Source organism: Notolabrus celidotus, chromosome 9 (assembly GCF_009762535.1).
Source record: "Notolabrus celidotus isolate fNotCel1 chromosome 9, fNotCel1.pri, whole genome shotgun sequence".
Classification (NCBI taxonomy): Eukaryota; Metazoa; Chordata; class Actinopteri; order Labriformes; family Labridae; genus Notolabrus; species Notolabrus celidotus.
In genome coordinates this window covers 20,485,792-20,502,661 of record NC_048280.1, presented here as the reverse complement: position 1 = coordinate 20,502,661, position 16,870 = coordinate 20,485,792, and the positions used below count along the sequence as shown (strand labels likewise).

General features: G+C 39.5%; 1 protein-coding gene across 2 annotated transcripts in view; it reads left to right on the top strand.

The window, feature by feature from the left end:
• The window catches only part of bmpr1ba (bone morphogenetic protein receptor, type IBa), a 79,921-nt gene that overhangs the window by 59,069 nt on the left and 3,982 nt on the right, over positions 1-16,870 (top strand). For both annotated transcript variants that reach the window (XM_034692812.1, XM_034692811.1), the window contains 4 exons: positions 13,694-13,856; positions 14,070-14,169; positions 15,797-15,899; positions 16,761-16,857. In XM_034692812.1, the coding sequence (XP_034548703.1) occupies positions 13,694-13,856; positions 14,070-14,169; positions 15,797-15,899; positions 16,761-16,857 (463 nt within the window). The remainder of the gene's footprint in view (positions 1-13,693; positions 13,857-14,069; positions 14,170-15,796; positions 15,900-16,760; positions 16,858-16,870) is intronic.

The following is a 16,870-nucleotide window of genomic DNA, read 5'->3' as shown; positions in this document are numbered from 1 at the left end:
GCAGATATCGGCTGGTGTTTTGGTTTAAACAGCGACCCTGTTAACTGGAGACTTTTAGCCGGATGCATCCCTCATAAACGTCTTTAGACGATCATTAAATATCTGATGAGGATATTGAATCTTAAAACTCCCTCTGTATTTCAACAGCTGTGTAAACTCCACAAACACTTTTACATTCAGCTGAAGGTCTCCAGTTCACAGGGTCACCTTTAAAACCCTAACACCAGGAGAGACGTATTCACGGTGGGCTGAGAGAAGACTACTGTTACAAGCTGTTAAATCAAGAGAATCACAGCTTCTTCTTTTGAAAAGTACACACACATACGAAACAGATAGAACAAATAAAAACAAATGAAAGAAAGAGAAATCAAGTGAATCACAGATGTGTGTGTGATGTTATTGTGGATGGCGGGCAAAATAAAAACACTGTTGTTAATCTACCAATCAGACACATTCAGAATTGCAGGCCCTGCCCCCCCAAAGCCCCGGGGCTTTTGAAAAGTACTATCTCCCCTAGCAGGGACTTTTTAAGGGGGAGATTATCTACCCCTGAACTACTTTTTCGTCGGTTGAAACGCACGTAGTTCAGGGGTAAAGTCCCTAGTTCCAGGGTAAAGTTCCTCCGGTCGAAAAACGTCTTTACTCTACACAAGCATACAAAACATTAGCTGGTAAATACTCACGATATATATATATATTCTTAGCTAACATCATGTATTTCAATAAGATTATGGCATTGCCAGGAATTTACTCCTATCCTATTGTGTTGCTTAACATCATCCAACAATAATATAAGCATTAAGCTCCTTCTGGCTGGAAGCTGACATTAGCTGTTACCTGACCTTAGTTGATAGGCCATGTAATGAGTTTTTTTAGCTTGAATCCCAGGTTACCTTCCAAGTTTGTTTTTTCAGAAAGCAATGAATCGGTACAACTATCAGATACACAAAGTTATTCTGACTAAAAACTTGGAGTAAAGTAGGATAACAATTTAACACAATTCAAGTGTCCCACACTGAACAAGTGAAGAAGAAAAAAATGGCCGCTGGATGAATATGGTCAGATGAGTGAATAAGTATTTTTTCCTTCTATACTCATAATCACACACTAATCATCTTGCATGAAATCTGAGCCTCCAAATACATTTTCATTAACTGGTATATTGAATTTTGGCAAACATCTTAATTTTTTTGGGCCAAAATGACTTTTAACTTATTAAAAGATGCAGTAATTTTTTTGTGTAAGGCTAAAATAAGTAATGAGTATTTATGAACTTGTCAATAAGAGAGTGAAGGAATTAGCTACTTAATATGAATAATCATAGACTGTTAAATGTACTCAGAAAATTTCAGCTTGCCAACTTTTCACTATATGGCTTGACAACACTGCACTTGTGGATGCTGAATATGTGTATGCTGTATGCACCAGCCTGCATATGTGTGTCTGAATGTGTGTGTGTGTGAAGCAGCCTTGCTGACAGAATGTTTGTCCCGTGAGATAATGCAGCAGAGGCCTGGAGCCACTGATGGGTGATATGTGACTTAGTAAATGGGAAGCTAATCACACAGAGGAGACAGTAGGACGCATACAACTGTAAACACATATACTCTAACCCAAATATGTCCACACAGATACAAACATAAAGCAGGGACCCACAAACACTGATACTTGTAGAAATGTGTTCCTGTTGTGAATGTTACACATATACACATTACTGCCCACATTCCACACATTATTCACACAGTAAGGGGTTAATACATTAATATTTGAGCACAGTGCACAAATACAATGCACATATACACACATGATATACACATGAACATACAGGCTGTAAATGGATGGAAAGTGACTTTTTAAGCTTGTGGAGATGATGGAGACACCCCAGACCAGAACTTTGGGAAATAAACACATGGCAGCTGTAATGTTAACACCATCAGTTCACCCTCTGCACACGTACAGACACTTACACGCACACAAAGACCTCAAACACTCTCTTCACTCCCACAGGCAGACAGCAAGGCACTCACCTACTCACTGAATTACTTCTTACAGCGTCTCAAATTGGTGTATTGATCATTACACTGAGGCAATCATTGTCAGGAGCAGTTGGTCCTGCATGACTATGATTGTCTGTGTAAGCCATGAATATGTGTGTGTGAGAGAGAAAGAGAGAGGTTTGCTCTCTGACTCAGTTCTGTGATTTCTTCTAGCAAGACGTAGCTGTATCTTGAAGGATACATTAGGATTTCTGGTTTATAATTACACACTCTTTGGATTTATATTTGGAGTGAGTGTTCAGTGTTGCTTAGTTCCTCCAGCTTTTGACAGACGTGTCAGAAGTGCTGCGTGACTCTGCGTTTCCATAGTGTGTCCCAGTCAGAATGTTCTCATCAAGACTGATACAGCTTATAGTTCAAAAATTCATGCTTGGTAGCCTGAATCTACTCAAGGGAAGTCCCAGGTCAGAGCTACACACAGACTTGACTTAATACCAAATTACTCCTACTGGATGAGCTAGGTTGTAATCATTTAACAGTTTCATCATTTGAGGAAGTCTAAACTCCAGAAATGGACAAGAATGTCGATGGAGGGAGTTGGTATTTTTGGGAAGTCAGCAGTTATGTTTAAGGAAAGATCTGTTGGACCTAAGTTTACCTTAAAATAATAATAAGACAGTGTCAAAGTCACTGTTGATTTAAAACTTGGAGTTGTATAGTTTTTGGCCAAGAAATCTCCCAGAATCAAGAATGCCAGGCATCTCAAGCATGTGTCAGAATATGGTAATATATATAATAATAATAAACTTTATTTATATAGCACTTTTCTTAACAAGGTCACAAAGTGCTTCACAACAAAGAAGCAGAGAATTACAAAGCATAAAAAACGGTGCAAAGAGGGGGAAGAAAAAGACAGAAGCAAAACAAGAAATCTGAATGCAGAGCAAATTCAAGAATTAGGGGTGGAGAAATGCTTTCTTATATAAAAATGTTTTAGTGATGATTTAAAAGCAGTTAAGGTTGTGGACTGTCTAATTGTCAGCGGAAGGGAGTTCTACAAACTTGGAGCTCTGATTGAAAAGGCCGGGTCACCTTTTGTTTTAAGGCGGGATCTCTGCACAACCAGCAGAGATGCATCCACAGACCTGAGGGGCCGCCCAGGCACATATAACATATAACTGTATGTATTTAATCATTTTAGTTGCTTTTTAGGCACAGTGTTCCTGGAGAACAGAACCCTTGTTGACATGAAAAGTGCCAAAATGATGTGAAGCTTAACGTTCTGTTTGGTCAAACACTTTCAAAGAGGCCTGATCTCTTCCAAATTGTGAAAAGATGCCGTTAGACAAACTATAGTCTCCAACAAGGGCCTCGGTGTGCTCACGTAAAAAAAGCAGCTTGCTCATTATTCTGCGTTTTCAAAAGATCTCTGTGGCTCTTATCAGCCTTTCAGCTACCATGTATTACAAAAAGTATCTATGGTACCAAAACATCCTGACCTGGGTTACAGCGTATTTTGGGTTACTCTGACCCCAAACTTAATCAAACTATTATATTAGTCTGAGCAGTGGCTGTGAAGGAGATATTTGGGACCACACCAGTGGGACAGGGTTGAACTTGTGAGATGAGTATTTGGGACCTGTAGTTTGTTCTTTGAGCCAATTAGGTGTGTACATGACCTTGGAGAAAAAAAAAATCTACATGTAGATTTGTGGCTTTATGACAGGACTATTTACATATTTTCATCTGTTTTATTAACCTACCTTGTCTATATGCTGTGTATTTAAATGTGGCTTATATTTATTTAAAATGTCTGCAGTCCATGTCTGTTTGAAGGGGAAAGATATATCAGCCTGTCAAGAAGAACAGTTTGTGTTTGTGCCACAGTCTAATTAGATTTTTTTCATTAGGTTAAAGCTCTTAAACTTAATCTAAAGTCTAGTTTCTGAATGGTTTACAATACATGTTTTTGATTGTATCATTCTGTAAATCTGTGAGGTATAGAAAAAGACTGCAGAGTCAGAAGAGTGAAAGGAGGGGAACCTTTCAGGTCAAGTCTTTAAAAAAAAAAAAAAAGATTGCTTCTTCTTTGTCACTTAAGGAAACTCATTTTAGTGCTGCCGCACTCCTGACAGCCTGTCAAGTATAATGATCGCACCTCTCAAAATACATAGTTACAGTAGTTCTTAACAGTTTATCACTGTTTTCCCCTGACTTAAAGTACAAAGCATACACACAGCCACAAACTAAAGTTGACATCAAATGACAAAACTCCAACTGCTCTTCTCCTGGCAGCCAAATATTGAATCTTATTAAATGCTATGTATCGTCACTTTATTGTCTTTCCGCTTTATTTTTTCTTCCAAAAACAACCACAGCATGTGCGAGTGTGTCTGTGTGATTTTAATTGCTCTGTTAAATTCACACTGTGGGTGTCAGTGTGGATTTTTTAAAACTTGTTATATTTACCATAGCCAAACATTGTCTTGGCACATGTGATGCTATTGTTTATCAGTTTATAGGCATGATTTTTGCATACCACCATGATGGAACAATGAGTCACATGATGATATCACGGGAATAGCATATCCAGTATGGTATAAATAGCTGCCAAGTTTGAATGAACATTGAGGGGTGTGTGTATATTGTAACCTAATGCTGCTCACACTCTGTAATGGGAGTGCATCATAGTCTGAGTATGCTGTGTTCAGACTCAAAACCAGATTTTGATGATGCGGTATACAATCATGTATAACTCTTGCATTGTGTAATGGTCAGCCAGCTGGGTGGACCACTATGGGACACTTTGTTAATTCATTAGAGTTTTGTTTGTGGCTAGTTTGGACTAAAATTCTGCTGTAGAAGTTCGTTCTAGAAGTTATTAAACCTTTTCCAAGATGTGACGAACTGCAGGGGAACCATGTAATCTTTGTGATGCAAGCAGAACACACCCTGGTTTTGAATTTTCCAAACAACCAGCAGCGGAGTTAACAGGTAAAAGTTCACTAACTGTTCGTTTGATATCAGTAGTCGCCACTCTCCTTGCAATTTTAAGCAGATAATGAATGCATTAATGTGTGGAAATTGAAGAGTGTCACAACAGCAGTTTAGATTATTTTTATGCCATCCTAGAGCAAATATAAATAACTCTGAGGGGTGAGATTAAAGAAATCAAACATATTTATACCCGCTTTAAGCTGCTTTCTTTACAGAGTAATCAAGAAAGCTTCCACATTTTTCTGAGGTACTATTTTCTTCTCTGTTTCTACAAACTGTTTACATGTCCATGAATGTTTATTTTAGATTATATTTCACCTTTGTCACAGGTGTCAGGCTCTGTATACAGTATGCTGCTGCATATGGTAAAGCATTCCTTTGTGACATGCACATCTGTCTCGTGGTAGAAAACGTAGCAGCTTTAAGGGATCTGTAAGAGATCACAGAGGCTTCTTTTAGCGCCATATGTCTTCCACAGGAATTATTTGAAAAGAGATGTAGGAGGACATTTTCCATCTTCCTTCATCATCTTTGTTTAAGTCTGACATTTGATCCCTGAGGTAAATATGTCTACAGTGGGTCACTTCTTTCCATGCTCACAGTTTAAAGAAAGGCATTCATGTACTATGTTGGGTTCTACAAGTAGCAATAAAAGTCCATCTGAATCAGAACAAGCTATATTTGGATACTACATGCAGAGAATTTGACTCTGGTTACCCATAGACTGTTTAAATAATGAACGTAGTATCCGTGAGGTCACCCATCTGTTTCTAAAGCGCTGTTTTTAAGCCAATTTTCAGCGGGAACCATATTGGTTATGGTTGGCGCTTGGTTTTACCTTACTTTCCAAAGTATAATAAAAGGACTGTCCCCAACATATTCACATTTATGATAAATCTGTTTTCCTGCAGTTTTATCAGGACAAACTTCTTGTACCAGATTGTTACCAGTGTCATCATACTTACAGCCCACTGATCCAGCCGGATGCCCGCTGCCTGTGAATGATGTGAGCTGTTTTGTTATGAGTAGGAGCTCACAGATGGCCATGAGAAGGAGCAAAGGAGCTTTTGATGAAGAGGCCAGCTGGTATCCTTTCTCCCTTTTTCTTTGCTCTGCTCTCTCGCACCTCCTTCAAGGACTGTTTCATCATTTCCTTGTATTCGGGGGGGTGGGGGACTATGAGGGCCTTCTGGAGTGGACTCATAGTTCCGGAATCCTTGTGTACCTGTCACTCATCCCTGTGAAAGGGGGCACACATGCATTGCACACACACCCCACTGGTCACAGCATAAAGCTGGCAGATGACATCTGTAAAACCAGAGACTGGCAGAGGCTCATTACTGCATCATTCATCAGAGTGACATAATGAAGGAATGTTTGAAGAGCTCTTGATGATGTTGTTGTGTTGGAGGATAGAAAAGCTGAATGCAGCTCAAACATCTTCCATATCTCGTCTCTCTGTCTGGTTTCATTGTGCTGTTTGTGCTCAAGAAAACATCTCTGAAACTGTACAATGTGACATTTCTTCCATCATTTGTGGTTTGTGCTGGTTTTGTGCTTCACGGTGGTCCGTCTTCTGACTTGTTGTTGGATAAGTACAATTGCATTTTCAGACTGTAAAGTTGAACAGCCCTTTATTTCCTCACTGGACTGATTCATTTACTTGATCAAAGTTCAATTCAAACAGCACTTGGTTTATTACTCTTAGGACTTTCCCAAGTGTACTTGTGCTTACAAAAGCATCTTTGTACAATATGTATTTGTGGGTTTCATGCCAATAATGAGTTGAGAGGTGTTGAAAATGAGGAGTAAGAAAAGGATGAAGGAGGAGGGAAACAGCAGAACAGGCTTCTTTTGAAAGTTTCACAAGGTAAAGGGGGTGGAGGAGTGATGATGCATATCAACTTCCTGCCTTTGAGAAACCAAAATTTAGAACACAGGAATTTTAAGGCAGTGAATTCAAAGAAAAAAAACTTTCTGGTTTTGAAACATGGGTCAAAAAAGTATAAGTATCTACTTGCTCTGCACTCCAAAATGAAGCAAAGTTAAAAAAGTAAAATAAGCAGCCAGAATAAGAAAACTGTGTCAGAAAGGGAGTTGCCATGTCACAGGACTTTAGGGCAAAACATATTTGGAATGTCAAGGTGTTTTTTAGCCAAAACACCACGAGAGACAACGTCAGCTCTCCAGCATCCAGCCTCCGGATCACAAACAGGCGTTCATTAACACATTCCTGCACATGTGGGATGGCTTGGCTCATCTCGACATTGACAGGAAGAAGGACACTGAGATAAGAGCAGGCATACTGAAAGCATGTGGAAGCTAAGACAGAGGCAAACAACTTAAGAGAAGGATGGAGGGGAGGAGGGGAGAAAAAAAAAAAACCTTCTTACCTTCCATGTGTCTTCAGTGCACCGACGGCACTGTCAAACAGCCGAAGATGAACTACTACTTAGAGGGAGGAAGGGGGCAGGAAGGGAGCCGTGTTGTCAAATGAGTGTGTCTTAAGTGGAAGGGGGAGGCAGGGAGTGTTTACATGGGGCTCGCTGAAACGGCTTTTCTGGTAGGCCTTGTTTGACACTGCAAGGATAACTAATGAATACATTCCATCTCTTTCTGTTTCCCCCCCTGTCTGTCTTTTTTGTCTATCTTCCTTCAAATCTTTACCTTTTAATCTCATCCACAATATCCCTCTGCCTAACTTCTACCCCCTCCTCGTTTCTCGATATCTCTTCTTCTTTCTTTTTGTGTGCCAATTTCCACAAGGCGACATCAAGTCAAAAGAACTCTTTTAGCTTTTGGGGGTTTGTGGGGCCACAGTTGTTAATTGTGTGTTTACAGTGGCCCCTATATCCTGCCATTGAGCCCCAAAACAGCCTATAGGGGAGACTTGAGAGCTCATAGTGGTATCTGAAAGGCTGTTTTGGTGAAAAGGCTTGAAACAATTATAGCGGCAAAAAAGCGCCTGGAAATTCAGGCAGTTTCAGAGCACGGAGGGGTGACTTTTAGCATGTTTTGACATTAATGGTACTTGGTGTGGTTTTGACTAGAGCCCTGCTGGTCATTGAGTGATTTTGCAGGGTTTGTACCTTTATAGCCAGGACCATATCTCCAATCAATAAATACATAATGTTATACAAATCTCTTTATGTCTCTCCTAACAACAGTGTATCCACTAAAATTCCTGACCAGAATCTGTGTTTTACGCCACAGGGAAAGAAAGCTTATTTTTCATCCTCCCAGCGGCAGTATTTTTTCTTGAAGATAAGAGATGAGGAACATTCAGGGTCAGGGCCTTCTTGCTTTTTATAATAGCAAAATATTTAACCTTCGTCACGCTCCCTCCCCCAGACAGATGGGACAGGCTCATAGAAAACATGAACATAACCTCAGGACGAAGAAAACATTCAGCAGAATCAGTGTAAAAAGACTCTGGTAGTCAGAGGTCAAACTGTAAAACACAAAAAATATGAGGGAAATAAGAAGAAAGTTTTAAGAAGTTTAAGTATTATGAAAATGAACTGTGTTTAAGAAAGAATTAGAGTTACAAACACGTCTTCAAATGATTTGCACACATTTCAACAGCCAGGAAGCGGCACTAAGCCATAAGGCAGCAAGTGTGTTAGTTTTAGGATGATGTAAATCCACTAAATAATATGTCTTAAAGTCTCAAAACAATGTAGTTTCACATCAATATTTTATGTCATTTGAAACGGCGTGAGACTTAAAAATGTCTGGAGTAGAATGGCTGGCACCAGAGCTTGGGTGATACACATTTTGTTTCATGGGTCCCTGTAGATTTTCCCGGTTTTCAGTCAGAGAATTCCAACTTTGTGCAAGGAGCATTCATGACTTGCAGTTGTGGCTTTTCTTTTTTCTCCTTCCTCGTTATCTCTCTCCCTCTGTCTCTCTCCCACACACACACACACACACACACACACACACACACACACACACACACACACACACACACACACACACACACACACACACACACACACACACACGCAGAGCAGGAGCCAGGGATCCCAGGTGCAGGATGGATGTGAAAGGCTTTGTGTTTTGTCAACATCACAGCAGCACCTCACATGACTATCCAGCGGACTCACGTAGGGAGGACAGGGCAAAGAGAGTGGAAGATGAGAAAAAGGAGGAGTTTGTTGAACAAATCGGAGTGGAAAAAGAGGAAAGATAGGAGTAAGTTCAAATGGTGGAAGAAGAGAAAAAGTGATAGAAAAAGGCTAAAGGAAAAGATATAGGCCAGCGACGAAAGGAAGAGAGAGGTTGGCAGAGAATGTGACACAAAGTGAGTGAGCATTAGGGAGCAGGATGGAGGAGGTGATGGAGTGAGGGGGAGACAGAGTGAGAGAAAGGGTGGAAAAGGCCAGTGGCCTCTGCTCTGTCCCCTCTGTGTGCTGCTAAACTGCCCACCAGTTCCCTGCGGCTCTGTCACTTCTCGTTTGTTAATCCCCCTTTCTTCTCCCCCTCCTCCTTTTCCTCGCTCCCTTTCTCTCAAATCGGTCAATTGTTAATGTGACCCCTTTAAACCCCACCGACCCTCTCTCGCAGCATTGTCAACACATTATCAGTGTGTACAAAAGCGACATTTAGGAAGCAAAGTGCTCGATTATAAATGACGATGCTTGTTTCAAAGAATATGTCAAAGTTATTTTATCAGTGATGGTCTTCTCCAGGAAGTCTTACAAACAGCTCATTTATGGAGTCTGTGTTGAATTGATATTTTCCTGTTATGATTGAAAATAACTGTTTTATTTGACACATACTTAATCTTTTAATACTGCAGCTATGCATTAATTGAACAAAAGCAAAGACATTTTTACAACTAGAAGTTGGAATCCATATTACATAACCGAGCTTCTTCTTTGTTGCTGCATGCTCACATTTACCTCCAACATGAGCACTTGAAAAAATGCCCCTCCAAAAACAAGAAAAAAAAACTGAACAAGTGAAAATTTGCTTGGTAAGATTTCTTAAAATAAGACCTAATATATCTTAAATCAAGTGGGATAAGACATTTTGACTAAAAATGAGACAGTTTCACTTCATAAGATTTTGAGTTTTTGTAGTGAGTGAATGTATCAGAACAGCAACCCGAGCAACTTGTTCTTAAATGTTGCACAAAGAAGAAAATTCAAAGCATAATATTAGAAACAAACCAACATGCAACACTGCTTAGCAACAGGAGGGACATATATAGAAGCAGATTTGAAGCACATGTCTGCACATCCATACATTTTTTAGCCAATGTGTGAGGTAATGTGTGTGTATGTTTCAGTCCACAAGGGAGCTTTAAGCGTTTATCCCTGGAGGGAGTTCTTTCATGTTTTGCGAAAGACAGTTGAGCCTAGATGAAAGAGAAGCTACCACCCATTATCTGACGTTTGACTGACAGCCTGTAACCACCCTCAATATAGAAAGCACCTTTTTATGCTTCACCTCAACTAATTTGTAATACAGAAGTGAGGCTCTTTATGTGAAGTGAAGTCGTTTGACCATGAAATACACCTCGCTTGTCAGTAGCCAGAATGTGATGGAGACACAACCAAAACAAAGCTCACACTAGCAAGTTAACTTTGAGGATTTATTTCATCTAGATGATTTAAAAAAACAGAGAGTTAAAAAATATAGTCCAAGCAGCTTTTTCTTTAATTAAGGTTGCTCTCACACCTCGATCCTGTAGACAAATTGTTCCAAAACAGGGGGTGTTTCTTGACTTGGCCCAAGTTTTTTTAATAAATGTGAACACAGCAATCTCACTGTGTTGCAGAACACAAGCGAGCCAAGATCGCCTCCAACCAAATCCTGGAGTTATTGTTTTTTTGCAATGAGAAAGCAATCAACTCAGCAATTTATAAAGCAGTTGCTGGTCTCATCATTCTCCAGTGCTAGGTGAGGTACTAACAAAAAAAATAGCAATATGGTGACATTACTCTACATCTTCATCCATTTCAATATCAGCAGAAGAGCTGGTACTATGTTTAGCAACATCACAGTTTTTAATCCTCCTGTTATGTTCGTTTCTTAGGGACAGCAATAATATTCCTGGGTCAACTTGACCCGGGGCATATTTAATGATTCAAAAGTGTCAGAACCCCAAAAAATCCCAATAAACATTTTTTAAATCTCATTATAAACTCCATTACTAACCATTTAAATCAATATGTAGTGCAATGGTGTTCTTTAATTCTCACAGATCATGGTTCAATGGGGATAACTCACTCGTTTTCATGAAAATTCATGTTAAAACTCTTTTCTGTGTACATTGGAAATTGATTGGGGTGAAATATGTAACACAGTTGCAAAGAAACATTTAGTATTTTCTGACCCCTTTAAGCCTCCACTTTGACTGCAGGCTCAAATTGACCCACGAACAGTATGTGATAAACATGGGAGAGGGGTTGCAAATGTGTGAAATGAACCATTTTAATTGTATATGTTGTTCACACTAATTAAACCAAGCAGAAGAAGTTTCATAGCGAAAATGACTTGTAACATTTCTTTTAGATTTTACTTTGTTAAACTTCTGTATTTTTGTGAGTGGTGTGAGCGATTTTCCACAATGCAGAGTATGAACAGTATGCATGGCATTTGTTTTCCTGTGCAGTGGGAAACAGAGGCTGACATGAGGACACTCAGAGACAGCCATGTGATGGTGTGTACATCAGACTGCATTACAGTATTGTGTTGTGAACCAAGCCCCAACCTCCAGTCTAAAAATTAGAAGCCAATACACAAGTGTCAGGCAAACGCTCTATGCAGAATAAACATGTTCACGGCCTGATTCAAAAACGGTTTTGGTCTGAATAGCTCATTGCTATATCGGCACACCCTGTTTGGGGTGAACTTTTATAACTTATTATCTTATGAGATATTAAGTGTTTTGCATAATAAGGATGTGGCTGCCATGAAACCCACTTTTCAGTCAAGAACAGAACAAATTCAAACACTGGAAGGTGGTTAGTAGTCTAGTTCGAATTTCTTAGTGCACAGCTAATGTTTGCCTTTATGCTATAGTTACCACACATCACACATTAATTTTTGCACACAACTTTTGGTCCTCCTGGCTTGGAAAATGCCCTGTGGTTTCTGACCTATAGAAAAGTCAAAGCAGTTTTTGTGCTTTAAATGTCTTAAAAGGTTATCTCTATCTCTTCCGCTTTACTGTATGTAACTGTTTCTCTATGAAGACAGTTAGCATGCGTGCAAAGATATTAAAGTATAATCAGTTTGTTTATTCTAACTGTTCCCTGTCACACACAATGTCCACATTTATTGATTCACATTCTTTGTGGGAATCATTTTCTTATAAAAATACTAAAGTCAAGAACCAGAGGAGGAAAGAGGAATCAGCTTAGGGTTGAGATTTTATATCTGCTTGTAGTTTATTTCAGAGAGGAAGGACTCTCTCTGCTTGCAGCTGTTAAGCATCTGGTCTCAATGATCATGCTGGAATGAATGAAAATCTTAAAAGCCATGAAGGAAAGACACTTCCGCAATCTTTTTTTTCCCCTCAAGTGACAAACAGGTGCTCTTTTGAAATAGGATAAGGAGGGAATACAAAAGCCCAGTTCTTACTCTAAGAAGCAGTCTCAGCTGTAACAGTATTAACAAACAAACTTTGCTGTGAGTGAGCACATTTGTTAGTATAATGTGCTCAGGCTCAAAGTTTGTTTTTCATTTATTTCTTATATGTAGAATGTTTTTTTTCTTTCTTTTTCCGTTTTTGATTTGTATTTATTTATTTTTTTAATTTTATGGATTCAATTTTTGTTTCCCTAAAGTGTCTTAGCTCCGGTTCAGTCTGACGGCTCAAGCGGAATAGATTTATGGTGTGAATACTGAGTACGCATATAGTTTATATTTGCCGTCTTCGCCCTGGCACTCCTTGCAAGCATACACCAGCACAGCCACAGAGCTGGAAAGCAAAGATATTAAACTTGTTCCCCTGGGGAACTTACAAATCTGCAGGAGGATGCTGAGTTGCAGGCTGTGATTCTGAATCGCTCAATGCACAGCAGAAACAGCTGAAGAACTAGAGTAGTAAAACGACATTAAAATGATGCAATGCTCGTGGCACATAACAGAACATACCTACATTTAATGATATAAAAGAAAACTTGACAAGACTGATTCAGAAGTAATGTTTTAAAATCATACAAGCTTTCATTCTGAAGTGCTGCATACACATCAGGAGAAGAAAGTGTTTGAGGTGCAGCACTGGCTTTGAATACACAGTGCAAGAGAGCAAAGTGAACAGTGAAGTGTGATAGCACTATATTCCAAAGGCCGGGTGTGTTATTTATCAAGCAGTGTGTATTGAAGGAACACACCTTTAAAACTTTGCTTTAACCAGCTCACATTCTTTTTGAGTATGTTGGAGCATATTTCAGAACTTTTGTTTTCCACTCATGGCTGTCATTATACATGAATCTTACTAGCTCCTGCTGCCTCACTGCAGACCCTTTTTATTTAGCAGATATTCTCTTAACAGCCTCTAGCAGCATGGGTCCATACATATGATGGCATTAATAATGAAAACCTTGACCCGGGCAGTGTTGGTGCTCGTTTCCTCTGAAAGCATGTATTCTCTATGATTCATGATTTTGATTTGAGTTTTTTTTTTCTGTCTCTTTCCAAACTAAATCTTGCCTTCTTTCTCATTTTGCCTATTTTTATAGGGAATATATTGGACAGCATGCTGCTGAGAGCATCCAGCAAGGAGGCAGTAGAGAGTGGGAAGGAGGCAAGTGGCAGCACAGCTCCTGCTTCATCCTCCCAGAGACTACTATGGTGTCACTGTTATCACCACTGTCCTGATGATTCTACCAATAACACATGCAGGTACTGTATGTGATCTTTGTATTAGCATACACACATTAACTTACTCTAAAGTGCATTGCCACCATACTACCTGTGCTGCTGTCTGAAAAAGCAAATAGAGATGTAGAGGGTATTTGATTCACATCCACAGACTTTACTTGTGGTATGTCTTTTAGTTGTTTAACATCACTTGACTGTATGCTTTATTAACTGTCGCTAACTGATGTCTTCCAGGACGGATGGTTACTGTTTCACCATGGTGGAGGAGGAGGGAGGGGTACCGGTGCTGACTGCAGGTTGCCTCGGGCTGGTGGGGTCAGAATTTCAGTGTAGGGTGAGTAGATGATGTAACATTATAGCTGCTAGTCTATCGCATATCACATCTAAAATCTTTCCAAAAATATGATTGAATAACTTCATTATGATGGTAAGAATCACAAGAAAGTAAACAAATAAAGCAGATAGTTTAACCTGACTGCAGAGGGTATACAGCATTGACTGTTTATATTCCTGTGGACAACACACCTCCATCTCCTCCTACTGTGATATTTGAAGCCGAAATATTGCCTTGATGGACGCTGACATATTGCGCTGATAGAGCTAAGGCATGCACAGAAGCAAACTGGCTGGTGAAGTTGTGTGATTGACGACATAATGAGCACTTATGGTCATAGGAAGTTCAGTAACTATTATGTTACTGTTCATTACGTTTTCTGTTTCAATTCCTCCTGTATTCTGCTAATCTGGTAAAGACGCTGCAGCAGGATTTGTCAACCAATGGCCTAGCCCCCCAGTACCTGACAGAGCTTCTCCAGTATCATGTCATTGACATTGAGATCATCTGGTCAGTTGCTTTTGGTCACTCCAAAACGAGGCTTAAAACCTGAGCTGACCGAGCCTTTGTGGCGGCTGCCCCTCGGCTCTGGAACAACCTGCCCCAACATATCCGCTCTGCGGGATCAATTGAGGTTTTTAAATCCTCTCTTAAGACTCACCTTTTCTCCCTGGCTTTTAATCAAGGTTGAGTGGACATCTGGCATAATTTTAATTCAATTTAAATGTATTTTCTTCTATCTTATTTTACCATATATTTGCACTGTGTTTACGTATTTTAGTATTGCATTTTAGTATTGTATTGTATGTTATGTTTGTCATTTGTGCTACTTTTGATCTGTACAGCACTTTAGTCAGTTGTTTTAAATGTGCTCTATAAATAAAATTTGAGTTGAGTTGATTTGAACCAAGCTGCCAATTATACTTTTGATGTCAGATGATAAATTAAAACTGAACTTTTCTGCAAAATTAACACTTGCACATATATCAGCATGTTAAGAACTAATGACGGAAAACATGTTAAAACAAAAAAAAAAAAACATTTGAAGTGTGATTTCATTTAATCTTGTGGTCTGACCCATGTCCCATCTGTTATAATGGAGGAGTTGGGTTTTATTACCTACTCTGCAGCCAGTCATCAGGGGGAGCTATAAAAGATATGGCATCACTTGGATTGAGCTGTTGCTCCGTTAATGGTTTTATTATCTGGTATTATCTCAATTACAGTTCTGTTTTATGATTCATTTGTGAATAATCTGGATTTAGAGCTTTAGCCAGCAGCTATTTCCATGGTTAATTAACCTCTTGGTGTAATTTTTTAAAAGCTACAATTTTTGGCAGAAATAAATTTAGATCAAAGGGTCATTTTTTAACAATTTCCAAAACACCCTCTTATCTTCATTTCAATAGCCTCAAATTTCTCTTTCAATCAACCAGTATAAAAATGAAATGTTTTCTCAATACGTTGACACAAAACGTATTCACAAATTAAGTGAATCCTAACATTTGATGCAGATAATATCAGTAATCAGTATTGAATGTGAAATCTGCTAATTAGTTAATTATTTGAGCAGATGACAGTTGAAACAAAAGAAGACACTTAAAATACTAATTTCTCTGTGTTGCAGGACACAGGAAACTCGCGTCAAAGGCGATCTCTGGAGTGCTGCACAGACCAGGATTACTGTAACAAAAACCTGCACCCCACACTGCCACCGCTCAAGCCACCTCGTAAGTTCATCTTTCTGCTCTCATCCCTCTTCAGATCTTTTCTGCACATGAAACACAAGAGAGATCTTGAAGGGCCAATTGTTTTCCAGCTGGCAGGTGACAGGGACAGTGATACAGACAGGCCCAAGAACTGTGGCTGACAGTGTTAGCACACAGGATTCACAGATAGAGATATCATGACATTGTCAGAGTCAAAGACGGCTAAAGTGGGGGAGTTACTGTCAAACTGTCCCTGCAGCTCGCCATAGCTGCTGGGCGTCAAGAGAATAGGGAGGTCTCCGCTGTGTAAAACACTATCCTCCATGTGTGAGTGTGAGAGTCCTTTTGTGTATTGGAGAGACAGTAAGCCTAGATTCCCAGGGAAATCACAAGCCGCAGCAGACACCCGGGGCCCAGTCATCAATCTGAAACCCTATCATAGAGGATCAGGAAGAGAATTCATCGACTATACTGAGGGCTTCCTCTTGCTCTTGACTGCAGCCCCAGAGGGAAAAGAGTATGTGCCAGAAGAAAATGAAAAATTAATGAGTGAAATATGATTTGTGTTTGATTTACTGTACACTGTTCTTTCAAGTGAGTTGTGTGGATGACTGATTTTATGGTGTCATTTTCTCTCAATCCCTCACTTTTTGAATTAAGCATACCAGATTTTTTGACTTAATTTTGTCTCTCCTTTTGGGTTTCAGCTAAATTTATTATTTGTATTAAGTGTTGTTCATTGCCAAGATTTCACAGATTTTATTCTGACATACTTTCATGTCTCTTCATACTTTCATCCTGCCCCCCTCTATTCTGTCCCTTCTTACTTTTTTTTGTCTCAATCCTTTACCTCTTTTTCACCCCTCTTGCTCCACTCTGCAGTCTATGTCGATGGAAAGATCCACCACATGGCCTTGCTGATCTCAGTCACTGTGTGCAGCATTATCCTAGCTGTTATCATTGTCTTCTGCTACTTCAGGTAATTCCACACC